Below are 22,402 nucleotides of genomic sequence, written 5' to 3'. Positions count from 1 at the left end.
CATGGTGCTGGCTTGCCTAGAAGTAGTCATCCGGGAGAGAGAGGCAGGAGGAAGCTATCTTTTTTTTGACTAGCTTCAGTCATATAGCATCACTTCTGCCACATTGTGTTTGCTAGAAGCAAGTCACTAAGTCCAGTCCACTCTTAAGAAGGTGGGAGTTAGGCTCCTCGTTTTGAAGGGAGGGCTGTCAGGGGTTTGCAGGAATATTTTTAAACCACCACAGCTCCCTTGACTGTTCCATTCATGTATTTGACTACTTCTGCACTAATATCACATTAATTCATTTAAAGAGTCTAATATTGAACTGATGGACTGTTCCATAATACTATGCTCGACTGTATGTGAGAGCCATTGACTCTTATTGGTCAAGTATCTAATAACAGATTCACAAAATAATATTGATAATAATGTGGTGACATTTAAGTTGCTTTATTTCCCCAACTTCTGATACTTCTTTGGAATTATATAGTAGGGATCATTGTATTTCATTGCAGATACCTGCTTACAGTATTAAACAGTTTTTTTTTATACTATTTCATATTTCTGTGAGTAATTTTAAATACTTTGATAGGCAGATACATTGTAACTTGAGGGCATTACATGTTAATGAAATGTCACAGGTATCTTAAACAGAATCTTCTAATATTCCAGCAAGTAGGCAAAATCAAAATAAGGCATTTATGTGTGAGGAGCAATCTAAATAACCATCTCAGCTCCATATGCTGTAATGTTCACCAGGGGCTCATTGTGATCCCTGGACTTTCTGTGCAGCAGTCACTTGAGTCCAGAGAGTACTGTGCTCCATCTGCCTTAGTCCCCAGGCTGTACAGAAGGAGCCTCTTTGTACTCTGACCTCTTGGCTGCCTTTTTTTGTTGTTGTTGTTAAAAACATGTTGCCAGCCTGGCCTTTGTTGCCATTTCAACAAGTGCATGTGCCTAAGTGTGGGCTTACACTTGTAAGTTTAAAGGACCACAACCACTCATTCCAAAGACCTTGGTCACTGTTGCTTTCACTTTAAATCGCGTAAATCTTCTCATCTGGCTGAGTCTTTATCCAGTACTGAGCCTGCACTGCCACTATTTGAGCTCCCCGTGGACATGCAGCTGCCATAGATGGGCTGTGGGCAGCCTTCCAAAACTTCCAACCATAGTTTGGACAGGCTTTATTTTTGACGGACTAATCAGAGCCTTAATGTGCTTCCCCTGCTGGGGGAGCCTGTGTTTCTAATTTTTAAATTTATCTTTCTTTGAGAGTAGTATCAGTCCCTGGGCTGGCTGTAAGTTTTGCTGGTTACATTCTATTTCCCAGTCTCACTTTTTTGTGACCTTACCTTCCCATCTTTGCCCCTTTGCGGGCTGGTGGGCTTGGCTATTTTGAGAAACCTTCCTATTTCCTCTTCTCAATCCTGATCAAAGGAAAAGCCATGTTTTTATTCCTTATCTCTTGGAATGAATTTGAGTTTGTGTCTGGTTAAAGAAAGCAACACATTTGAGGCATGAGGGATAGGGGTCAGGATAGGATTTTCATGAGACCCTAAAATCATGTATTTAAAAAAAATTGCCTATTCCACTTACTGCCCAACCCATTGGAGACCCTTGTACCATTTAAAAATAGGGCAGAAGCAGAGGTGTTGTGAAAAGTAACTAGGAGAAGCGAGTATGAAGTAGTATTAGACAGTAGGCCAGGATCGGATGTAGCAAGATAGGTTAGGGACAGCTGTGCTCCGGGAACTGTGTGTCACATGGAGTTTTAGGGGACATTTCCCTGGAAACTCATATTATCGCCTGACGCTTACTTCCTATTATTCTTCTTATTGATCTTGTGCCTTTCTTTTAATAGGCTCTCAGTGTTATCATCTTTTCCTTATTTCCTCTGACTTCTATTGCTTAGTTTTGATTTTTGAAGGGTTTTGAGATTTTGTTTTTGGAAAGCATACTTTTTCCGTTTACAGGCTCTCTTAATTTTTTAAAAGCCAATTTCACTCACAGTCTAAATGATAAATAATGCTGTATTTTCTTTTTAGCTGTTCAGCAAGTATTCTGATGCCGGCAATACGTTCTTTAGCTAATTCAAAATATTATTGCTTCAGGAATAAATAGGCTTATGGTGAAATAGTCCAAAGTCCTCTAATAACTTTCTTTGGGGTGTAGATAAGTACCTGGTCTGTTTTATTTACACATATATTTAAGTTGCTACATTGTTAGCTTAATATCCACATTGCCTTTAGCTTCTACTTAATGACAGCAGTTATGCTTTTCTATTACATTGGGAAAAAAATAGAGTACAGTGTTGAAATCTAAATTTTGTGGTTATTAGAGTTTAAATCTTACCAAGCTTCTCCCTGCTAATGGTCATCATTTAATACAGTTTTCCTCATTTCATAGAAAGCTATTTTCTGTCCTGTTAATTTTTATGGTAAACTACTTTTGTAGAATCTATGGCATCTTAATAACTGAAATTTGAGATTGGGCCTTACTTGTAAATGCAGTCAAATGTTGTCTACATGGACTTAAAGGATAAGGTTAGAGGATTAGGGTGGCCTGAGCCAGCTCTTAGAGAGGGGAACTGTTGTGATGTGGATTTTGTTTTATATGGTTGCCAAAAACATTGGGATGATGATTTCCATATTGCTAAGAAACAAAACAAAGCAAAATAAAAAATAAGCATTAAATCCAGTCTTATTGCTCACTGCACTTAATATATCTCCTGTTCCCTGGTCTGGCTGGTATTCTTACTATCTGAAATAGGCCATTATGTACCTTTACTCTCATTATCACATTTTCCTCTTGTCTGAGAAATTTACCAAATGTAATTTATCCTTCTTTTATTTTCAACATTTTAATGAAAAATTTTAAACATACAGAAAAATTGTAAGAATTTTAGAGTGAACATTCTTAAACTTACCACCTACATTCTAATTCATTTTTTTCTTTTCAGCTTTTTGCATGAATTTTTTTTCTTGCAATTCCAGCTCTTATTTTTCCTTTCTTTTTTTCCCAATGTCTATTATATAAATTATTCCTCTGGTCCAATTTTGTTGCTAAGTCATATATTTCTGATATTCTGCTTAAAAATAATTCTCAAAACACCTAAGACAGTGCTGGTGTTGGGACTCCATAATTCTTGTTATTTGGCAAGCATCAGGAAAGATGATCATCCCTAACCCATCAAATCTTAGAACAAGATTAGATTCAAAGTAGAACAAAACTATCACTCTGGATATTAGGTGTCCCATTATTTAGAAGATAGGCTTTATAGGTTTTATTGTATGTAATGGACATCGTTAAGTCTCTTGCCCTTTTTTGATTTGTTATTGCTAGTCCTTTTCTTTGGACATGGCTAATGCTTTTATCTGAAGAAACATCTTTTATTTGATGATCTAGCCGTTGTTCTCTAATACATTACACATAATATGTTCAGATGCTAGTTTTATGGGTTTTTTTTCCTTCATATTAATGCTTGTTTTTTAAAAAAATGCCACACGTCTGAACATTCTGAACTTCCAAAACACCCCACAAGGTTTCTCACATGGAAAAATTGTGGCTCAGGAAGATGAAGTAATTTCTCCAAAGTCACATGATTGAATCATGATTTGTACTGAGGTCTTTTGGATTCTCAGGGAATCCAGGGAAGTCCCACCAGTGTGGACTTTTATTTTTATTATTTATTTATTTATTTATTTTAACATCTTTATTGGAGTATAATTGCTTTACAATGGTGTGTTAGTTTCTGCTGTGTAACAAAGTGAATCAGCCATACCTATACACATATCCCCATATCTCCTCCCTCTTGCGTTTCCCTCCCACCCTCCCTATCCCACCCCTCTAGTTAGACACAAAGCACTGAGCTGATCTCCCTCTGGTACGCGGCTGCTTCCCACTAGCTATCTATTTTATTACATTTGGTAGTGTATATATGTCAATGCCACTTTCTCACTTCGTCCCAGCTTACCCTTCCCTCTCCCTGTGCCCACAAGTCCATTCTCTACATCTGCGTCTTTATTCCAGTCCTGCCCCTAGGTTCATCAGAACCATTTTTTTCTTTTTAGATTACTTATATATGTGTTAGCATATGATATTTGTTTTTCTCTTCCTGACTTACTTCACTCTGTATGACAGACTGTAGGTCCATCCACCTCACAACAAATAACTCAATATTGTTTCCTTTTATGGCTGAGTAATATTCCATTGTATATATGTGCCACATCTTCTTTATCCATTCATCTGTTGATGGACATTTACATTGGTTCCATATCCTGGCTATAGTAAATAGTGCTGCAATGAACATTGTGGTACATGACTCCTTTTGAATTATGGTTTCCTTAGGGTATATGCCTAGTAGTGGGATTGCTGGGTCATATGGTAGTTCTACTTTTAGTTTTTTAAGGAACCTCCATACTGTTCTCCATAGTGGTTGCACCAATTTACATTCCCACCAACAGTGCAAGAGGGTTCCCTTTTCTTCACACCCTCTCCAACATTTATTGTGTGTAGATTTTTTTGATGATGGCCATTCTGACCAGTGTGAGGTGATACCTCATTGTAGTTTTTTTTTTTTTTTTTGCGGTACGCGGGCCTCTCACTGTTGTGGCCTCTCCCGTTGCGGAGCACAGGCTCCGGACGCGCAGGCTCAGTGGCCATGGCTCAAGGGCCCAGCCGCTCCGCGGCATGTGGGATCTTCCTGGACCGGGGCATGGACCCGTGTCCCCTGCATCGGCAGGCAGACTCTCAACCACTGCACCACCAGGGAAGCCCTCATTGTAGTTTTGATTTGCATTTCTCTAATGATTAGTGATGTTGAGCATCCTTTCATGTGTTTATTGGCAATCTGTATATCTTCTTTGGAGAAATGTTTATTTAGGTCTTCTGCCCATTTTTGGATTGGGTTGTTTGTTTTTTTGATATTAAGCTGCATGAGCTGCTTGTAAATTTTGGAGATTAATCCTTTGTCAGTTGCTTCATTTGCAAATATTTTCTCCCATTCTGAGGGTTGCCTTTTCGTATTATTTATGGTCTCCTTTGCTGCGCAAAAGCTTTTAGGTTGCATTAGGTCCCATTTGTTTCTTTTCCTTTTTCTTTCCATTTCTCTAGAAGGTGGGTCGAAAAGGATCTTGCTGTGATTTTGTCATAGAGTGTTCTGCCTATGTTTTCCTCTAAGAGTTTTATAGTGTCGGGCCTTACATTGAGGTCTTTAACCCATTTTGAGTTTATTTTTGTATATGGTGTTAGGGAGTGTTCTAATTTCATTCTTTTACATGTAGCTGTCCAGTTTTCCCAGCACCACTTACTGAAGAGGCTGTCTTTTCTTCATTGTATATTCTTGCCTCCTTTATCAAAAATAAGGTGACCATATGTGCATGGGTTTATCTCTGGGCTTTCTATCCTGTTCCATTAATCTATATTTCTGTTTTTGTGCCAGTCACATACTGTCTTGATTACTGTAGCTTTGTAGTATAGTCTGACCTCTGGGAGCCTAATTCCTCCAGCTCCATTATTCTTTCTTAAGATTGCTTTGGCTCTTCGGGGTCTTTTGTGTTTCCATACAAATGGTGAAATTTTTGTTCTAGTTCTGTGAGAAATGCCATTGGTAGTTTGATAGGGATTGCTTTGAATCTGTAGATTGCTTTGGGTAGTGTAGTCATTTTCACAATGTTGATTCTTCCAATCCAAGTATGTGTTTGTATCATCTGTTTGTATCATCTTTAATCTGTTTGTATCATCTTTAATTTCTTTCATCAGTGTCTTGTAGTTTTCTGCATACAAGTCTTTTTTCTCCTTATGTAGGTTTATTCCTAGGTATTTTATTCTGTTTGTTGCAGTGGTAAATGGGACTGTTTCCTTAATTTCTCTTTCAAATTTTTCATCATTAGTGTATAGGAATGCAAGAGATTTCTGTGCATTAATTTTGTATCCTGCTACTTTACCAAATTCATTGATTAGCTTTAGTAGTTTTCTGGTAGCATCTTTAGGATTGTCTATGTATGGTATCATGTCATCTGCAAACAGTGACAGTTCTACTTCTTCTTTTCCAGTTTGGATTCCTTTTATTTCTTTTTCTCCTCTGATTTCTGTGGCTGAAACTTCCAAAACTATGTTGAATAATAGTGGTGACAGTGGGCAACCTTGTCTTGTTCCTGATCTTAGAGGAAATGGTTTCAGTTTTTCACCATTGAGAACAATGTTGGCTGTGGGTGTGTCATGTATAGCCTTTATTATGTTGAGGTAATTTCCCTCTATGCCTCCTTTCTGGAGGATTTTTATCATAAATGAGTGTTGACTTTTCTCAGAAGCTTTTTCTGCATCTATTGAGGTGATCATATGGTTTTTATTCTTCAGTTTGTTAAGATGGTTTATCACGTTGATTGATTTGCATATATTGAAGAATCCTTGCATTCCTGGGATAAACCCCACTTGATGATGGTGTATCCTTTTAATGTGCTGTTGGATTCTGTTTGCTAGTATTTTGCGGAGGATTTTTGCATCTGTGTTCATCAGTGATATTGGCCTGTAGTTTTCTTTCTTTATGACCTCTTTGTTTGGTTTTGGTGTCAGGGTGATGGTGCCCTCGTAGAATGAGTTTGGGAGTGTTCCTCCCTCTGCTATATTTTGGAAGAGTTTGAGAAGGATAGGTGTTAGCTCTTCTCTAAATGTTTGATGGAATTCGCCTGTGAAGCCATCTGGTCCTGGGCTTTTGTTTTTTGGAAGATTTTTAATCACAGTCTCAATTTCAGTGCTTGTGATTCGTCTGTTTATATTTTCTATTTCTTCCTGGTTCAGTCTTGGAAGGTTCTGCTTTTCTAAGAATTTGTCCATTTCTTTCAGGCTGTCCATTTTACTGGCATATAGTTGCTTGTCTTAATCTCTCATGATCCTTGTATTTCTGCAGTGTCAGTTGTTACTTCTCCTTTTTCATTTCTAGTCCTATTGATTTGAGTATTCTCCCTTTTTTTCTTGATGAGTCTGGCTAATGGTTTATCAATTTTGTTTATCTTCTCAAAGAACCAGCTTTTAATTTTATTGATCTGTGCTGTTGTTTCCTTCATTTGTTTTTCATTTATTTCTGATATGATCTTTATGATTTCTTTGCTTCTGCTAACTTCGGGGTTTTTTTTTTTCTTGTTTCTCTAATTGCTTTATGTGTAAGGTTAGGTTGTTGATTTGAGATGTTTTTTGTTTCTTGAGAAGGATTGTATTGCTATAAACTTCCCTCTTAGAACTGCTTTTCCTACATCCCAAAGGTTTTGGGTCGTTGTGTTTTCATTGTCATTTGTTTCTAGGTATTTTTTGATTTCTTCTTTTATTTCTTCCATGACCTCTTGGTTATTTACTAGTGTATTGTTTAGCCTCCATGTGTTTGTTTTATTTACAGTTTTTTTCCTGTAATTGATACCTAGTCTCATACTGTTGTGGTCAGAAAAGATACTTGTTACGATTTCCTTTTCTGAAGTTTACCAAGGCTTGATTTGTGGCCCAAGATATGAACTATCTTGGAGAATGTTCCATGGGCCTTTGAGAAGAAAGTGTATTCTGTTGTTTTTGGATGGAATGTCCTATAGGTATCAATTAAGTCCATCTTGTTTAATGTATCATTTAAAGCTTGTTTTTCCTTATTTATTTTCATTTCAGATGATCTGTCCATTGGTGAAAATGGGGTGTTAAAGTCCCCTACTATGATTGTGTTACTGTTGATTTCCCATTTTACGGCTGTTAGCATTTGCCTTATGTTTTGAGGTGCTCCTATGTTGGGTGCAAAAATATTTATAATTGTTATATCTTCTGGATTGATCCCCTGATCATTATGTAGTGTCCTTCTTTGTGTCTTGTAACATTCTTTATTTTAATGTCTATTTTGTCTGGTATGAGAATTGCTACTCTAGCTTTACTTTGGTTTCCATTTGTATGGAATATCTTTTTCCATCCCGTTACTTTCAGTCTGTATGTGTCCCTAGGTCTGAGTGGGTCTCTTGTAGACAGCCTGTTGACAGGTCTTGTTTTTGTATCCATTCAGCCTGTCTATGTCTTTTGGTTGGAGTATTTAATCCATTTACATTTAAGGCAGTTATCTATATGTATGTTCCTATTACCATTTTCTTAATTGTTTTGGGTTTGTTATGGTAGGTCTTTTCCTTCTCTTGTGTTTCCTGCCTAGAGAAAATCCTTCAGCATTTGTTGTAAAGCTGGTTTGGTGGTGCTGAGTTCTCTTAGCTTTTGCTCATCTGTAAAGGTTTTAATTTCTTTGTTGAATCTGAATGAGATCCTTGCTGTGTAGAGTAATCTTGGTTGTAGGATTTTCCCTTTCCTCACTTTAAATATGTCCTGCCATACCCTTCTGGCTTACAGAGTTTCTGCTGAGAAATCAGCTGTTAACTTTATGGCGATTCCCTTATATGTTATTTGTTGCTTTTCCCTTGCTGCTTTTAATAGTTTTTCTTTGTATTTAATTAAAAAAAAATTTTTTTTTTGGCTGCACTGGGTCTTCGTTGCTGCGTGGGCTTTTCTCTAGTTGCGGCGAGTGGGGGCTACTCTTCGTTTTGGTGCACTGGCTTCTCATTGCGGTGGCTTCTTTTGTTGCGGGGCATGGTCTCTAGGCACACGGGCTTCAGTAGTTGTGGGTCATGGGCTCTATAGTGCAGGCTCAGTAGTTGTGGCGCACAGGCTTAGTTGCTTCGCGGCATGTAGGATCTTCCTGGACCATGGCTCAAAGCCGTGTCCCCTGCACTGGCAGGCGGATTGTTAACCACTATGCCACCAGGGAAGCCCTGTATTTAATTTTTGATAATTTGATTAATATGTGCCTTGGTGTGTTTCTTCTTGCATTTATCCTGTATGGGACTCTCTGCACTTTCCAGACTTGACTATTTCCTTTCGCATATTTGGGAAGTTTTCAGTTTTATAATGTCTTCAAATATTTTCTCAGTCCCTTTCTTTTTCTCTTCTTCTTTTGGGACCCCTATATTTCAAATGTTGGTGTGTTTAATGTTGTCCCACAGGTCTCTGAGACTGTCCTCAATTCTTTTCATTATTTTGTCTTTATTCTGCTTTGTAGTTATTTCCACTATTTTATCTTCCAGGTCACTTATCTGTTCTTCTGTCTCAGTTATTCTGCTATGGATCCCTTCTAGAGAATTTTTAATTGCATTTTTTGTGTTGTTCATCATTGTTTCTTTGCTCTTTAGTTCTTCTAGGTCCTTGTTAATCGTTTCTTCTGTTTTCTCCATTCTGTTTCCAAGATTTTGGATCATCTTTACTATCATTACGCTGAATTCTTTTTCAGGTAGACTGCCTATTTCCTCCTCATTTTTTTGGTCTAGTGGGTTTTTACCTTGCTCTTTCATCTGCTGTGTATTTCTCTGTCTTATTTTGCTCAGTTTACTGGGTTTGGGGTCTCCTTTTCACAGGCTGCAGGTTCATAATTCCCAGTGTTTTTGCTGCCAGCTCTTAGCGGGTAAGGTTGGTTTAATGGGTTGTGTAGGCTTCTTGCTGGAGGGAACTGGTGCCTGTCTTCTGGTTGATGAATCTGGATCTTGTCTTTCTGGTGGGCAGGACCGCATCCCAAGGTATGTTTTGGGGTGTCTGTGACCTTATTATGATTTTAGGTAGCCTCTCTGCTAATGGGTGGGTTTGTGTTCCTGTCTTGGTAGTTGTTTGGCATGGGGTGTCCAGCACTGTAGCTTGCTGGCTGTTGAGTGGAGCTGGTTCTTAGCTTAGAGATGGAGGTCTCTGGGAGAGCTTTTGCCGTTTTATATTATGTGGTGCCGGGAGGTCTCTGTTGGACCAGTGTCCTGAACTCGGCTCTCCCTTCTAAGAGGCTCTGTCCTGACACGCGGCCAGAGCACCAAGACCTTGTCAGCCACATGGCTCAGAAGAAAAGGGGGGAAGAAAAAAGAAAGAAAGAAAAAGTAAAATAAAATAAAATAAAGTTATTAAAATAAAAATTAAAATATATTATTAAAAATAAAAAAATAAGGAAGAAAGAAGAGAGCAACAAAACCAATAAACAAATCCACCAATGATAACAAGTGCTAAAAACTATACAAAAAACCCCCCAAAAGACAAAACAGACAGAACCCTAGGACAAATGGTGAAAGCAAAGCTACACAGACAAAATCACTCAAAGAAGCATACACATACACACTCACAAAAAGAGAAAAAGGAAAAAGGAAAAAAAAAAAAGGAAGATAGCAACCAAATCAGTAAACAAATCTACCAATGATAGTAAGCTCTAAATACTAAATGAAGAGAAACATAAAACCAGAAACAAATTAGATGCAGAAAGCAAACTCCAAGTCTACAGTTGCTCCTAAAGTCCACCGCCTCAATTTTGGGATGATTTGTTGTCAATTCAGGTATTTCAGAGATGCAGTGTACATCAAGTTGATTGTGGAGATTTAATCTGCTGCTCCTGAGGCTGTTGGGAGAGATTTCCCTTTCTCTTCTTTGTTCACACAGCACCTGGAGTTCAGCTTTGGATTTGGCCCCGCCTCTGCATGTAGGTCACCTGAGGTCGTCTGTTCCCTGCACAGACAGGACAGTGTTAAAGTAGCATCTGATTAGGGGACTCTGGGTCGCTCAGGCCTTGGAGAGGGAGGGGTACGGAATGTGGGGCGAGCCTGCGGCGGCAGAAGCCAGCATGATGTTGCATCAGCCTGAGGCACGCCGTATGTTCTCCCAGAAAAGTTGCCCCTATATCATGGGACCCTGGCAGTGGCAGGCTGCACAGTCTCCCCGGAGGGGAGGTGTGGATAATGACCTGTGCTCGCACACAGGCTTCTTGGTGGTGGCAGCAGCAGCCTTAGCATCTCATGCCCGTCTCTGGGGTCTGCGCTGATAGCCGTGGCCCGCGCCCATCTCTGGAGCTCATTTAGTTGGTGCTCTGAATCCCCTCTCCTTCCACACCCCGAAACAGTAGTCTCTTGTCTCTTAGGCAGGTCCAGACTTTTTCACGGACTCCCTCCTAGCTAGCTGTGGCACACTAGCCCCCTTCAGGCTATGTTCACGCAGCCAACCTCAGTCCTCTCCCAGTGTGGACTTTTAAAATTGGGTTTCTTTTCCAGAACATGATTCACTCTATGTGTAACCCCATTACATTTCTTTCTTTTATTTTTAAAAATAAATTTATTTATTTATTTATGGCTGTGTTGGGTCTTCGTTGCTGCGCACAGTCTGTCTCTAGTTGCAGTGAGCAGGGTCTACTCTTTGTTGCGCTGCTCAAGCTTCTCATTGCGGTGGCTTCTCTTATTGCGGAGCATGGGCTCTCGTGCAGGCTTTGGTAATTGTGCCTCACGGGCTTCAGTAGTTGTGGCTTGTGGGCTCTAGAGCACAGGCTCAGTAGTTGTGGCGCACGGGCTTAATTGCCCTGCGGCATGTGTGGCCTTCCTGGCCCAGGGCTTGAACCCATGTCCCCTGCATTGGCAGGCGGAGTCTTAACCCCTGCACCACCAGGGAAGCCCAGCTTTCTTTCCTTTATTATTTTTGGCTAGTTTTTCTTCATACTTTATTTTTTCTTGCCATTTTGTCCTTTCTGCACATTTTTGAGTGAGAACTATTAAGTCACACAAGTTAAAAAATAAATAATTTCATGCTGGAGTTCACATTGTAAACATTACCAATTATCTATTTTTATAGTATTTATTTATAATCTGAAAAGAGGAAGGTGGCCCTGAAATTTATTTCAAATTGGTATTCATCAGTTACTTTCCCAGATCTGCTTCCAGTGAAATCAAAATTGTTCTAGTTCATCAGTTATTATTTTTCCCTTGATTCAGTGTAAACGTATCCTAATGCCTCCTGCCTCCTATTGCACATGCTTATGCTTTGTTTGCAGAGTGAGTTTATTGGTACCAGGAGCTCCTGGAGAGATACATGGAGGAGGGTAGCCTGATCATGTGTGGTCATCTACTCATTTCTTGTGATCTTATCACAGGTCCTTTGGGAAGGAACTATGACTCAGTGTGCCTTTTTACTTTTGGTATCTTAGCATAGTGAGTAGCACAAAGTAGGCACTTAATGTAGAGAGAATGAAAATGTAAGCTCCACGTGGCCAAGGACCAAGCCTGCCTGGTTCTGCATTATGTGCTCACCCCTTAGCACAGTTACATAGTAGGTGATTAGTAAATATATATTGACTGACTCAGGAAATGGGTGTCAGATTTGTTTGGGTCCCTGCTCTTTTATTCTCTGATGTTCATAGTTTGAATTTACAAATAAAATCTTGATTTGGCTATCCAAATGTGCAGGCTGATTTCTGTGATGGAAAGGTTACATTTTATATAAGATACTGCTTTGTAATTTATTGTTTTCCTCTTCAAACCTGCCACACAATTTTAAAATAGTTTTATAATTCGGATGACTTGAGTTGTATTTATTCACCTGGTTGCTATGGATGAGTGATTAGTGACTTTGTATAAACTAAAATATATGCAAGTTTAAGAATGATTTTAGAAGAATTCATGTATGATCAAGCCATAACAAGTTGTGAGAGGAAAGAGAGGTATTTAGAGTATAAGTCATAATGTGGTTGAGGTCAGTAGCACCAAAAAACCTTTTACTCGCAGGTGTTTTATACCAGGTGGCAAATATGATTTCAGTGAACTCTGAAAGCTTATTTAAAAATATTCTCAGTTTATGTACTTTGGCAATGAACCAGGTGTGCCTACCGCTTAAGCAATAATTTTCTTAAGAGCAGTGTTTTGAACCTAAATGACTTGTGTGGTTACTAGAAGAATTGAGTTCACTAGTTCAGTAGGAATAAAAATTATTCCTTTTTTGCTGGGGATGGTCACATTATTATTGCTTAAAGGAAATTTTGTCAGAGGAAGTGGATGCTAGGTGCTTATTAGTATGGTAGTTTTAAACATTTAAGGTGTGAACAAAAGACCAGATCATCCCAATGGTTCTTTATAGAAAAAGAAATACATTAACTTTAATGAAGTGTGAATGCCATAGCACTTTAAACATTTTATTTGATATGACTTGACATAGAAGTATAATATTCATTTCTTCATTTATGTATAGCTTTAGTATTCTAATGATAGTGAGAAGCTTCTAAAGGCGTTTTATTATGAGGTAGAGGTGTGGTTCACAATTCAGGTAGGACAGGACTGTACTGAGACTTTGCTTTTAAGCCTCTGAAAATAGTGACCCCTTATCTGCAAGGCAGGTTTTATTTTTCCCCTTGTCTTGGGGCAGAATCTGCACACCTTCAGGTTGGCACAGCTCCCACATGCTCTTTGAGAATCTCTCAGTAGAAAGATATTTGTCCTTACCGTTGTGCAGGAGATGGCACCCGTGCCCTGATCAGCAGTGGAGTTGTGAGCGTGAGAAGGGAAAGGGCAGTGGCTTTCAGGTCTTTACCTGTATTTAAAATGGCCTTTCACATAAATTGCACTAGTTCCAACTTCCTCTCTGCTTCCCTTTTAAACTATTTCTTTAATAAAAGCAAAGATTTTTTCCATTTCAACATTAAAAAAAATCTCAAACCTAAAAAGCAACATAACATTTCTTCCTAGTCAATAATAATCTAAGTGCTTTTCTTAATTTTAGTACCTTCTCAACGTCCTGGAGAAACAATCAAAAAATGTATAGGAATATAGAATGTTAGCCCTAGAAAGGATCTTAGAAATTGAATCTAACCCCTTTCTTTTTATTGATGAGGAAACTGAGGAACAGAAGTGAGTTGATCAAAGACATGCAGCTAGTTGTAGACATAGAGAGGACGCCACCTCAGGGGCCCTGACTCTCGTTACCACGCTCCTTCCTGGGTGCCACAGTGACTGAATGGAGTAGCAGTATAGGGGGGAGTTTATATTGGAAAAGAAGTGGAGTTGTAAAATTCTGGGAACCTGAATTTAATGCAACTTATGTTCATGTATTTTTCCCCTTTAATTTACATTTTAATCATGCATGCTACCTTACAACTGGGATAGCTGTGGCGTCATCGTATTTGAAGCTTTCCTAGTTTCTATCCTGCTGCTATCCCTAGTTATTTAGTGAAGGTGAAGGTCCAGGCATGCAGGGCACAGGGAACAGCAAAGAGAACACATTATATTTTCATTCTGTCAATATATTTGCTACTTTTATTCTAAGAGCCACAGATATATAGATGCATGTTTTTCTATTTGTATTTGTTCTATCCATTTTTTTTTTGAGTCTAAATCCTCTGGTTATCTAAGTCTCTTTGACCTGATTATTAAAATATATTTAAGCAAGCATAGGTTTGTGTGTTTAAAGCCAGTTTATTAATTACTTAAATAGTCAAGTGGTCAGGTTAGTTGTTATGTGAATTGTCAGTATTTTTTTCCTGTTTGAACTAAAGTGCTTACTATGGGTGAGTAGAAACGTAAGAATTTCCAAGGCTCTTCAGACTTTCAAGATGTTTTCAAAAGTATGTAATATTCTGTCATAGTCTGAATTGGCTACATAAAAGAATTGCAGTCAGTTATAATATATTGATCGGTGAACAAACAGGGAAGAATCTTACATGTTCTACTTGGAGTAGCAGGGACTAGACTGCAAAAGTGTGGTTTGTTTATTGTGATGGGAAAGAGAGCAAGACTAGTTTTACCCCATAGTATCTATATATTAAAGTGACTTCTGAGGACCATCTTTCTTTTTTAAATATTAGAAACCAACTGAAGTTCAAAGAAGCAAATAGTTCATCATCTACTTTCTCAGCATCTAGAATGAACCATTATTAGCATTTTGATAAACCTGCTTTTTTCTGTCTCTCTCTATATTTTAATAATTTTCAAGTGACATATGGGTATTTATTAAATGATTAAAACAATACTGCAAATAACTATTTAAAATGCTTTTATACGCATACATTTATATAGAAAATATATTTAGTGAGAGTTTTTAAATGATATTATACTGTATATGTAGCTGTCTTTATATCCTCTGCACTTAGCATTGGTGTTTAGCAGGCAATACATAAATGTTTACTGAATTAAAAATTGAGAATTAACAAAGTAAAGTTTGTGTATACTCCATCCAGATTGAACTTCTTTTAGTTTCTATAATAACCATATTTTATTTTGCTCTGAAGACTTCATACATGCTGCTCCTTTTGCCCGAAGAGCCCAGGTCTCACCTCAAATGCCATTTCCTTTGAGAGACCTTCCTGAATCATTTTCTGATGGATAGACTTCCTTGCTCCATGTTCCCATGCTCCAGAGACATTGGCCCATTTTAATATTCATTTCCATTGGAAATATTTGTTTAAGGGCAGTCTTCCTTGGCACTTTGTAACTCCTTGAGTGCAAGGACCGTATCTACTTTTCACTCCTGTATCCCTAGCACCCACCTTATGACCTTGCACTTATTAGAAGTTTGAGGAATTGAATTATGAGCATGTTTTTAGTACTTTGGAATGTAATCCAAGGGAATGACAAAATAACAGTGCTTGGATAGGTCACAACTACCCCTTGACAGTTTTCTTGTCTCCTCCTTTCTCCCCAGCCCTTGCCCATCCATTTTCAATCCTGTCAGTTTAACTTCCAAAATAGGTATAAGTTTGCCCATGTTGGTCCCTCTCCACCACCACCACCACCACCATAATCCATCCTACCATCATCTCTTGCCCTGGATCGCTAGAATAATCTGGTCTCCCTGTATCTATCTAGTCCTGTTCAAGAAATAAAACAGAAATTATAGTCTATTACACAGTATGAATAAGTATTGTTTTGAGAAACTGGTGAACAAACTGGTCATTTGTCTTTTCCAGCCAGGAAGATTCTTCATTTGTTGGACTGAGTTTGGCTCCATTGGGTCTGCTAGGGTAGCATTTCTTGATCTCTCACTATTTTGTTTTTCATTGCTTGAGACAGTTTAGGAATTGCCTTAGCTAGGCAATCTGAAATCTGAAAATTAATCAAGTTACAGGGCTAAGTGAGGGTTGATAATTTTCTGTATTGAATTCATATGCAGTGATTTTTTTCTTGATTTTTCATAGATTTCATTGTTGTGTTAGTTAGGGTCAGTTTGGCTGCTATAACATAGGCCCTGTAGCATTGGCTTAAACATGATGGAAAATGATTTACCTCTTAATTAACAGCTCGAGTGTAAGCGATGCAGGGCAATGACAGTGCCTGCATGGTGCTGGGGACATAGGACGCTTCTATTTTGTTGCTTTGCCATCTTTAACTTGAGATGGCTATTCCTGTTCCTACAACCACGTCCTTATCACAGGTATCACAAAATGGGAACAGTGGAGGGCATACTTCTTTTAAGGGCACAGTGTGGAAGTATGTAATTTCTGCTCATATGCCATTCATCAAACATAGTCACATGGTCACACTTAGCTGCAAGGGAGGCTGGGCAGCTATGTGTCCCACTAGAACTTCTATTATTGCAGAAGAGAACAGATATCAGGGCTTTAAGGAGCATCTCCACCATAGTGAGCAACAGGAAAGGATTTACTTTTGGAATGCTTATTTTTTTTCTAACTCATTGCTTTGTGAGCAGAAGTTTTCTATTGAAATTAGTGAGCTACTTGAGCTACTGAAAAGAGTTAACCTAAGTTAATGTATTTGCCTTTGGGATTTTAAGTCAAATTTATTCCAATGGTTATAGGGATGAGTGTGAAACATATTGAAATGAGGTTGCTTTTTCTTAACTCTTATTTTTCTTGGGCTGTTTTTCTTTTTCATCTTATTAAGGCTAATTTCATATTTGTTTTATTTGTGCTTTTAGGTATGGCACTGTCTCAAGGCTGGGTGAAGAGATACTTCAAGGCCTTTTGTAAAGGCTTCTTTGTGGCGGTGCCTGTGGCAGTGACTTTCCTGGATCAGGTTGCCTGTGTGGCAAGAGTGGAAGGAGCATCAATGCAGGTGAGACTAATATGACTTCGTTCCTTAAAGCACATGCTTCACTGTTTCTCAGGCATTAGAAATGATATTTCTGTGTATTATCTCTATGTTGGAACTGAAAGGTTTTAAAAAGGCCTTGAAATGAAGTTTAATGTTGCTAAATTTCTTTATAAGGTCTTTTAATGTAGTCATATTAAAATCAGAGCAGAGGGCCTCCCTGGTGGCGCAGTGGTTGAGAGTCCGCCTGCCGATGCAGGGGATACGGGTTCGTGCCCCGGTCTGGGAGGATCCCATATGCCGCGGAGCGGCTGGGCCCGTGAGCCATGGCCGCTGAGCCTGCGCATCCGGAGCCTGTGCTCCGCAACGGGAGGGGCCACAGCAGTGAGAGGCCCGCGTACGAAAAAAAAAAAAAAAAAAAAAAAAAAAAAAAATCAGAGCAGAGGTGAATAAAATTAACTATCAGATAGTTCTCTCTATCTGTGGCTTTTTTTTTTTGGAATTGTAAATGGAGATTCTAAAGAAATTTTACTACATGATACCATTTTTTGTGGCTGTGGCTTGAGATTTTAAGATTTTTAAGTTATCCATATTTGAATCCATACTTAACTATCCTTTTAGGATCAAATTATCAGTACAGCTGCAAGATGGATTTGGCTCAAATTCAGTTACTCTATTGTTACACACACACACACACACACACACACACATACATACATACATACATACATATACACACACACACACACACATACATACATACATACATACATACATACATACACACACACACACACTTCCGATAGGTAGAAAAGTTTAGAGCACTGATCTCAGATATTCTAGTGTATTCTTTAAGCCTGTTGCTGATTGAAAAGATTAAGTGCTATTTACATTGAAAGAAATTTGGAGTGAAGATTTCCAAAAGTTATATGCAAATTGTCTTCTGGAGTAACTTAGAGAAAACTCAATTATTCTAAAGTTGATGTCTGGAACCTAGCTGTTTAAGTAAGTTTATTCAAGTAAGAAGAATTTGCATTTTGTAATATAATTTGTTTTCTTCTGTTATTAGCATATATTAAGTTCATGCATTGTGCTCAATATGTGTATAAAACATAAATAAAATGAATGTATAAGCTTCTAAAAGCTTAAAATTATACAGAGAATAAATAGCTTACTTTTTTTCTTTTTGTCTTAGAACTAGGTGAGGGCATAGACATCAGCTCTGAAGAGTTAGAGTGAATTTGCTTTTTAAAAAAATTTTTGAATTTTGTTTTATTTATTTTTTTATACAGCAGGTTCTTATTAGTCATCAATTTTACACATATCAATGTATACATGTCAATCCCAATTGCCCAATTCATCCCACCACCACGACCACCCCCGCCGCTTCCCCCCTTGGTGTCCATATGTTTCTTCTCTATATCTGTGTCTCAATTTCTGCCCTGCAAACCGGTTCATCTGTACCATTTTTCTAAGTTCCACATATATATGTTAATATACAATATTTGTTTTTCTCTTTCTGAGTTACTTCACTCTGTATGACAGTCTCTAGATCCATCCACATCTCTATAAATGACCCAATTTCGTTCCTTTTCATGGCAGAGTAATACTTGATCGTAGATATGTACCACATATTCTTTATCCATTCATCTGTCGATGGGCATTTAGGTTGCTTCCATGACCTGGCTATTGTAAATAGTGCTGCAATGAATATTGGGGTGCATGTGTCTTTTTGAATTTTGGTTTTCTCTGGGTATATGCCCAGTAGTGGGATTGCTGGGTTGTATGGTAGTTCTCTAGTTTTTTAAGGAACCTCCATACTGTTCTCCATAGTGGCTGTATCAATTTACAATCCCACCAACTGTGTAAGAGGGTTCCCTTTTCTCCACACCCTCTCCAGAATTTGTTGTTTGTAGATTTTCTGATGATGCCCATTCTAACTGGTGTGAGGTGATATCTCATTGTAGTTTTAATGTGCATTTCTCTAATAATTAGTGATGTTGAGCAGCTTTTCATGTGCTTCTTGGCCATTTGTGTGTCCTCTTTGGAGAAATGTCTATTTAGGTTTTCTGCCCATTTTTGGATTGGGTTGTTTGTTTTTTTAATATTGAGCTGCATGAGCTGTTTATATATTTTGGAGATTGATCCTTTGTCGTTTGATTTGTTTGCAAATATTTTCTCCCATTCTGAGGGTTGTCTTTTTTTTTGTTTTTTTTTTTTTTTTTTGCGGTACGCGGGCCTCTCACTGTTGTGGCCTCTCCCGTTGCGGAGCACAGGCTCCGGACGCACAGGCTCAGCAGCCATGGCTCATGGGCCCAGCTGCTCTGCAGCATGTGGGATCTTCCCAGACCGGGGCACGAACCCGTGTCCCCTGCATCGGCAGGTGGACTCTCAACCTCTGTGCCACCAGGGAAGCCCCTGAGGGTTGTCTTTTTCTCTTGTTTATGGTTTCCTTTGCTGTGCAAAAGCTTTGAAGTTTCATTAGGTCCATTTGTTTTTTCTTGTTTTTATTTCCATTACTCTAGGAGGTGGATCAAAAAAGATCTTGCTGTGATTTATGTCAAAGAGTGTTCTTCCTATGTTTTCCTCTAAGAGTTTTATAGTGTGAGGTCTTACATTTAAGTCTGTAATCCATTTTGAGTTTGTTTTTGTGTATGCTGTTAGGGAGTGTTCTAATTTCATTCTTTTACATGTAGCTGTCCAGTTTTCCCAGCACCACTTATTGAAGAGACTGCCTTTTCTCCATTGTATATCCTTGCCTCTTTTGTCATAGATTAGTTGACCGTAGGTGCGTGGGTATATCTCTGGGCTTTCTATCTTGTCCCATTGATCTATATTTCTGTTTTTGTGACAGTACCATATTGTCTTGATGACTGTAGCTTTGTAGTGTAGTCAGATGTCAGGGAGTCTCATTCCTCCTGCTCCCTTTTTTTTTTCCCTGAAGACTGCTTTGGCTATTCAGGGTCTTTTGTGTCTCCATACAAATTTTAAGATTTTTTTGTTCTAGTTCTGTAAAAAATGCCATTGGTAATTTGATAGGAATTGCATTGAATCTGTAGATTGCTTTGTGTAGTATAGTCATTTTCCCAATTTTGATTCTTCCAATCCAAGAACATGGTATATCTCTCCATCTGTTGATATCATCTTTAATTTCTTTCATCAGTGTCTTATAGTTTTCTGCATACAGGTCTTTTGTCTCCCTAGGTAGGTTTATTGCTAGGTATTTTATTCTTTTGGTTGCAGTGGTAAATGGGAGTGTTTCCTTAATTTCTCTGTCAGATTTTTCATCATTAGTGTATAAGAATGCCAGAGATTTCTGTGCATTAATTTTGCATCCTGAAACTTTACCAAATTCATTGATTAGCTCTAGTAGTTTTCTGGTGGCATTTTTAGGATTCTCTATGTATTGTATCATGTCATCTGCAAACAGTGACAGTTTTACTTCTTCTTTTCCAACTTGTATTCCTTTTATTTCTTTTTCTTCTCTGATTGCTGTGGCTAGGACTTCCAACACTATGTTGAATAATAGTAGTGAGAGTGCACATCCTTGTCTTGTTGCTGATCTTAGAGGAAATGGTTTCAGTTTTCCACCATTGAGAATGATGTTTGCTGTGGGTTTGTCATATATGGCCTTTATTATGTGGAGGTAGGTTCCCTCTATGCCCTTTCTGGAGATTTTTTATCATAAATGGGTACAGAATTTTGTCAGAAGCTTTTTCTGCATCTGTTGAGATGATCATATGGTTTTTATTCTTCAATTTGTTAATACGCTGTTTCACACTGATTGATTGGCATATATTGAAGAATCCTTGCATCCCTGGGATAAATCCCACTTGTTCATGGTGTATGATCCTTTTAATGTGTTGTTGGATTCTGTTTGCTAGTATTTTGATGAGGATTTTTGCATCTATATTTATCAGTGATATTGGTCTGTAATTTTCTTTTTTTGTATTATCTTTGTCTGGTTTTGTTATCAGGGTGACGGTGGCATCATACAGTGAGTTTACGCATGTTCCTTCCTCTGCAGTTTTTTGGAAGACTTTGAGAAGGATGGGTGTTAGCTCTTCTCTAAATGTTTGGTAGAATTCACCTGTGAAGCCATCTGGTCCTGGGCTTTTGTTTGTTGGAAGATTTTAAATCACAGTTTCAATTTCTTTAGTTGTGATTGGTCTGTTCATATTTTCTATTTCTTCCTGGTACAGTCTCGGAAGGTTATACCTTTCCAAGAATTTGTCCATTTCTTCCAGGTTGTCCATTTTATTGGCATAGAGTTGCTTGTAGTATTCTCTTAGGATGCTTTGTATTTCTGCAGTGTCTGTTGTAACTTCTCCTTTTCCATATCTAATTTTATTGATTTGAGTCCTCTCCCTCTTCTTCTTGATGAGTCTGGCTAATGGTTTATCAATTTTTTTTATCTTCTCAAAGAACCAGCTTTTAGTTTTATGGATCTATGTTATTGTTTTCTTTGTTTCTATTTCATTTATTTCCGCTCTGATCTTTATGATTTCTTTCCTTCTGCTAACTTTGAGTTTTGTTTGTTCTTCTTTCTCTAGTTCCTTTAGGTGTAAGTTTTGACTGTTTATTTGAGATTTTTCTTGTTTCTTGAGGTAGGCTTGTATTGCTATAAACTTCCCTCTCAGAACTGCTTTAGCTGCATCCCATAGGTTTTGGCTCGTCGTGTTTTCATTGTCATTTGTTTCTAGGTACTTTTTGATTTCCTCTTTGATTTCTTCAGTGATCTCTTGATTTTTTAGTAATGTATTGTTTAGCCTCAGTGTGTTTGTGTTTTTTATGTTTTTTTCCGTGTAATTGATTTCTAATCTCATTGATTTGTGGTCTGAAAAGATGCTTAATATGATTTCAGTTTTCTTAAATTTACTGAGGCTTGATTTGTGACCTAAGAAGTGATCTATCCTGGAAAATGTTCCATGCGCACTTGAGAAGAAAGTGTAATCTGCTGTTTTTGGATGGAATGTCCTGTAAATATCAATTAAATCTATCTGGTCTATTGTGTCATTTAAAGCTTGTGTTTCCTTATTAATTTTCTGTTTGGATGGTCTGTTTATTGGTGTAAGTGAGGTGTCAAAGGTCCCCCACTATTATTGTGTTACTGTCGATTTCCTCTTTTATAGCTGTTAGCAGTTGCCTTAATATTGAGGTGCTCCTATGTTGGGTGCATATATGTTTATAATTGTTGTATCTTCTTCTTGGTTTGATACCTTGATCATTATGTAGTGTCCTTCCTTTTCTCTTGTAGCATTCTTTATTTAAAGTCTATTTTATCAGATATGAGTATTGCTACTCCAGCTTTCTTTTGATTTCCATTTGCATGGAATATCTTTTTCCATCCCCTCACTTTCAGTCTGTATGTGTCCCTAAGTCTGAAGTGGGTCCCTTGTCGATATCATATATATGGGTCTTGTTTTTGTATCCATTCAGCCAGCCTGTGTCTTTTTGTTGGAGCATTTAATCCCTTCACGTTTAAGGTAATTATCGATATGTATGTTCTTACTACCATTTTCTTAATTGTTCTGGGTTTGTTTTTGTATGTCCTTTTCTTCTCTTGTGTTTCCCACTGAGAGAAGTTCCTTTAGCAT

At 38.0% G+C, this 22,402-nt stretch overlaps 1 protein-coding gene across 1 annotated transcript in view; it reads left to right on the top strand.

The window, feature by feature from the left end:
• Positions 1–22,402, top strand: part of IMMP2L (inner mitochondrial membrane peptidase subunit 2) — an 889,815-nt gene that overhangs the window by 27,519 nt on the left and 839,894 nt on the right. Inside the window, exon 3 of the mRNA XM_082631606.1 lies at positions 16,693–16,829. Within this exon, the coding sequence (XP_082487732.1) occupies positions 16,695–16,829 (135 nt within the window). The 5' untranslated portion in view covers positions 16,693–16,694. The remainder of the gene's footprint in view (positions 1–16,692; positions 16,830–22,402) is intronic.

The sequence above is a fragment of the Mesoplodon mirus genome, assembly GCF_964341445.2.
Source record: "Mesoplodon mirus genome assembly, chromosome: 9".
Classification (NCBI taxonomy): Eukaryota; Metazoa; Chordata; class Mammalia; order Artiodactyla; family Ziphiidae; genus Mesoplodon; species Mesoplodon mirus.
The sequence above is the reverse complement of the archived record's forward strand: the minus strand, read 5'-3'. Positions and strand labels throughout refer to the sequence as shown.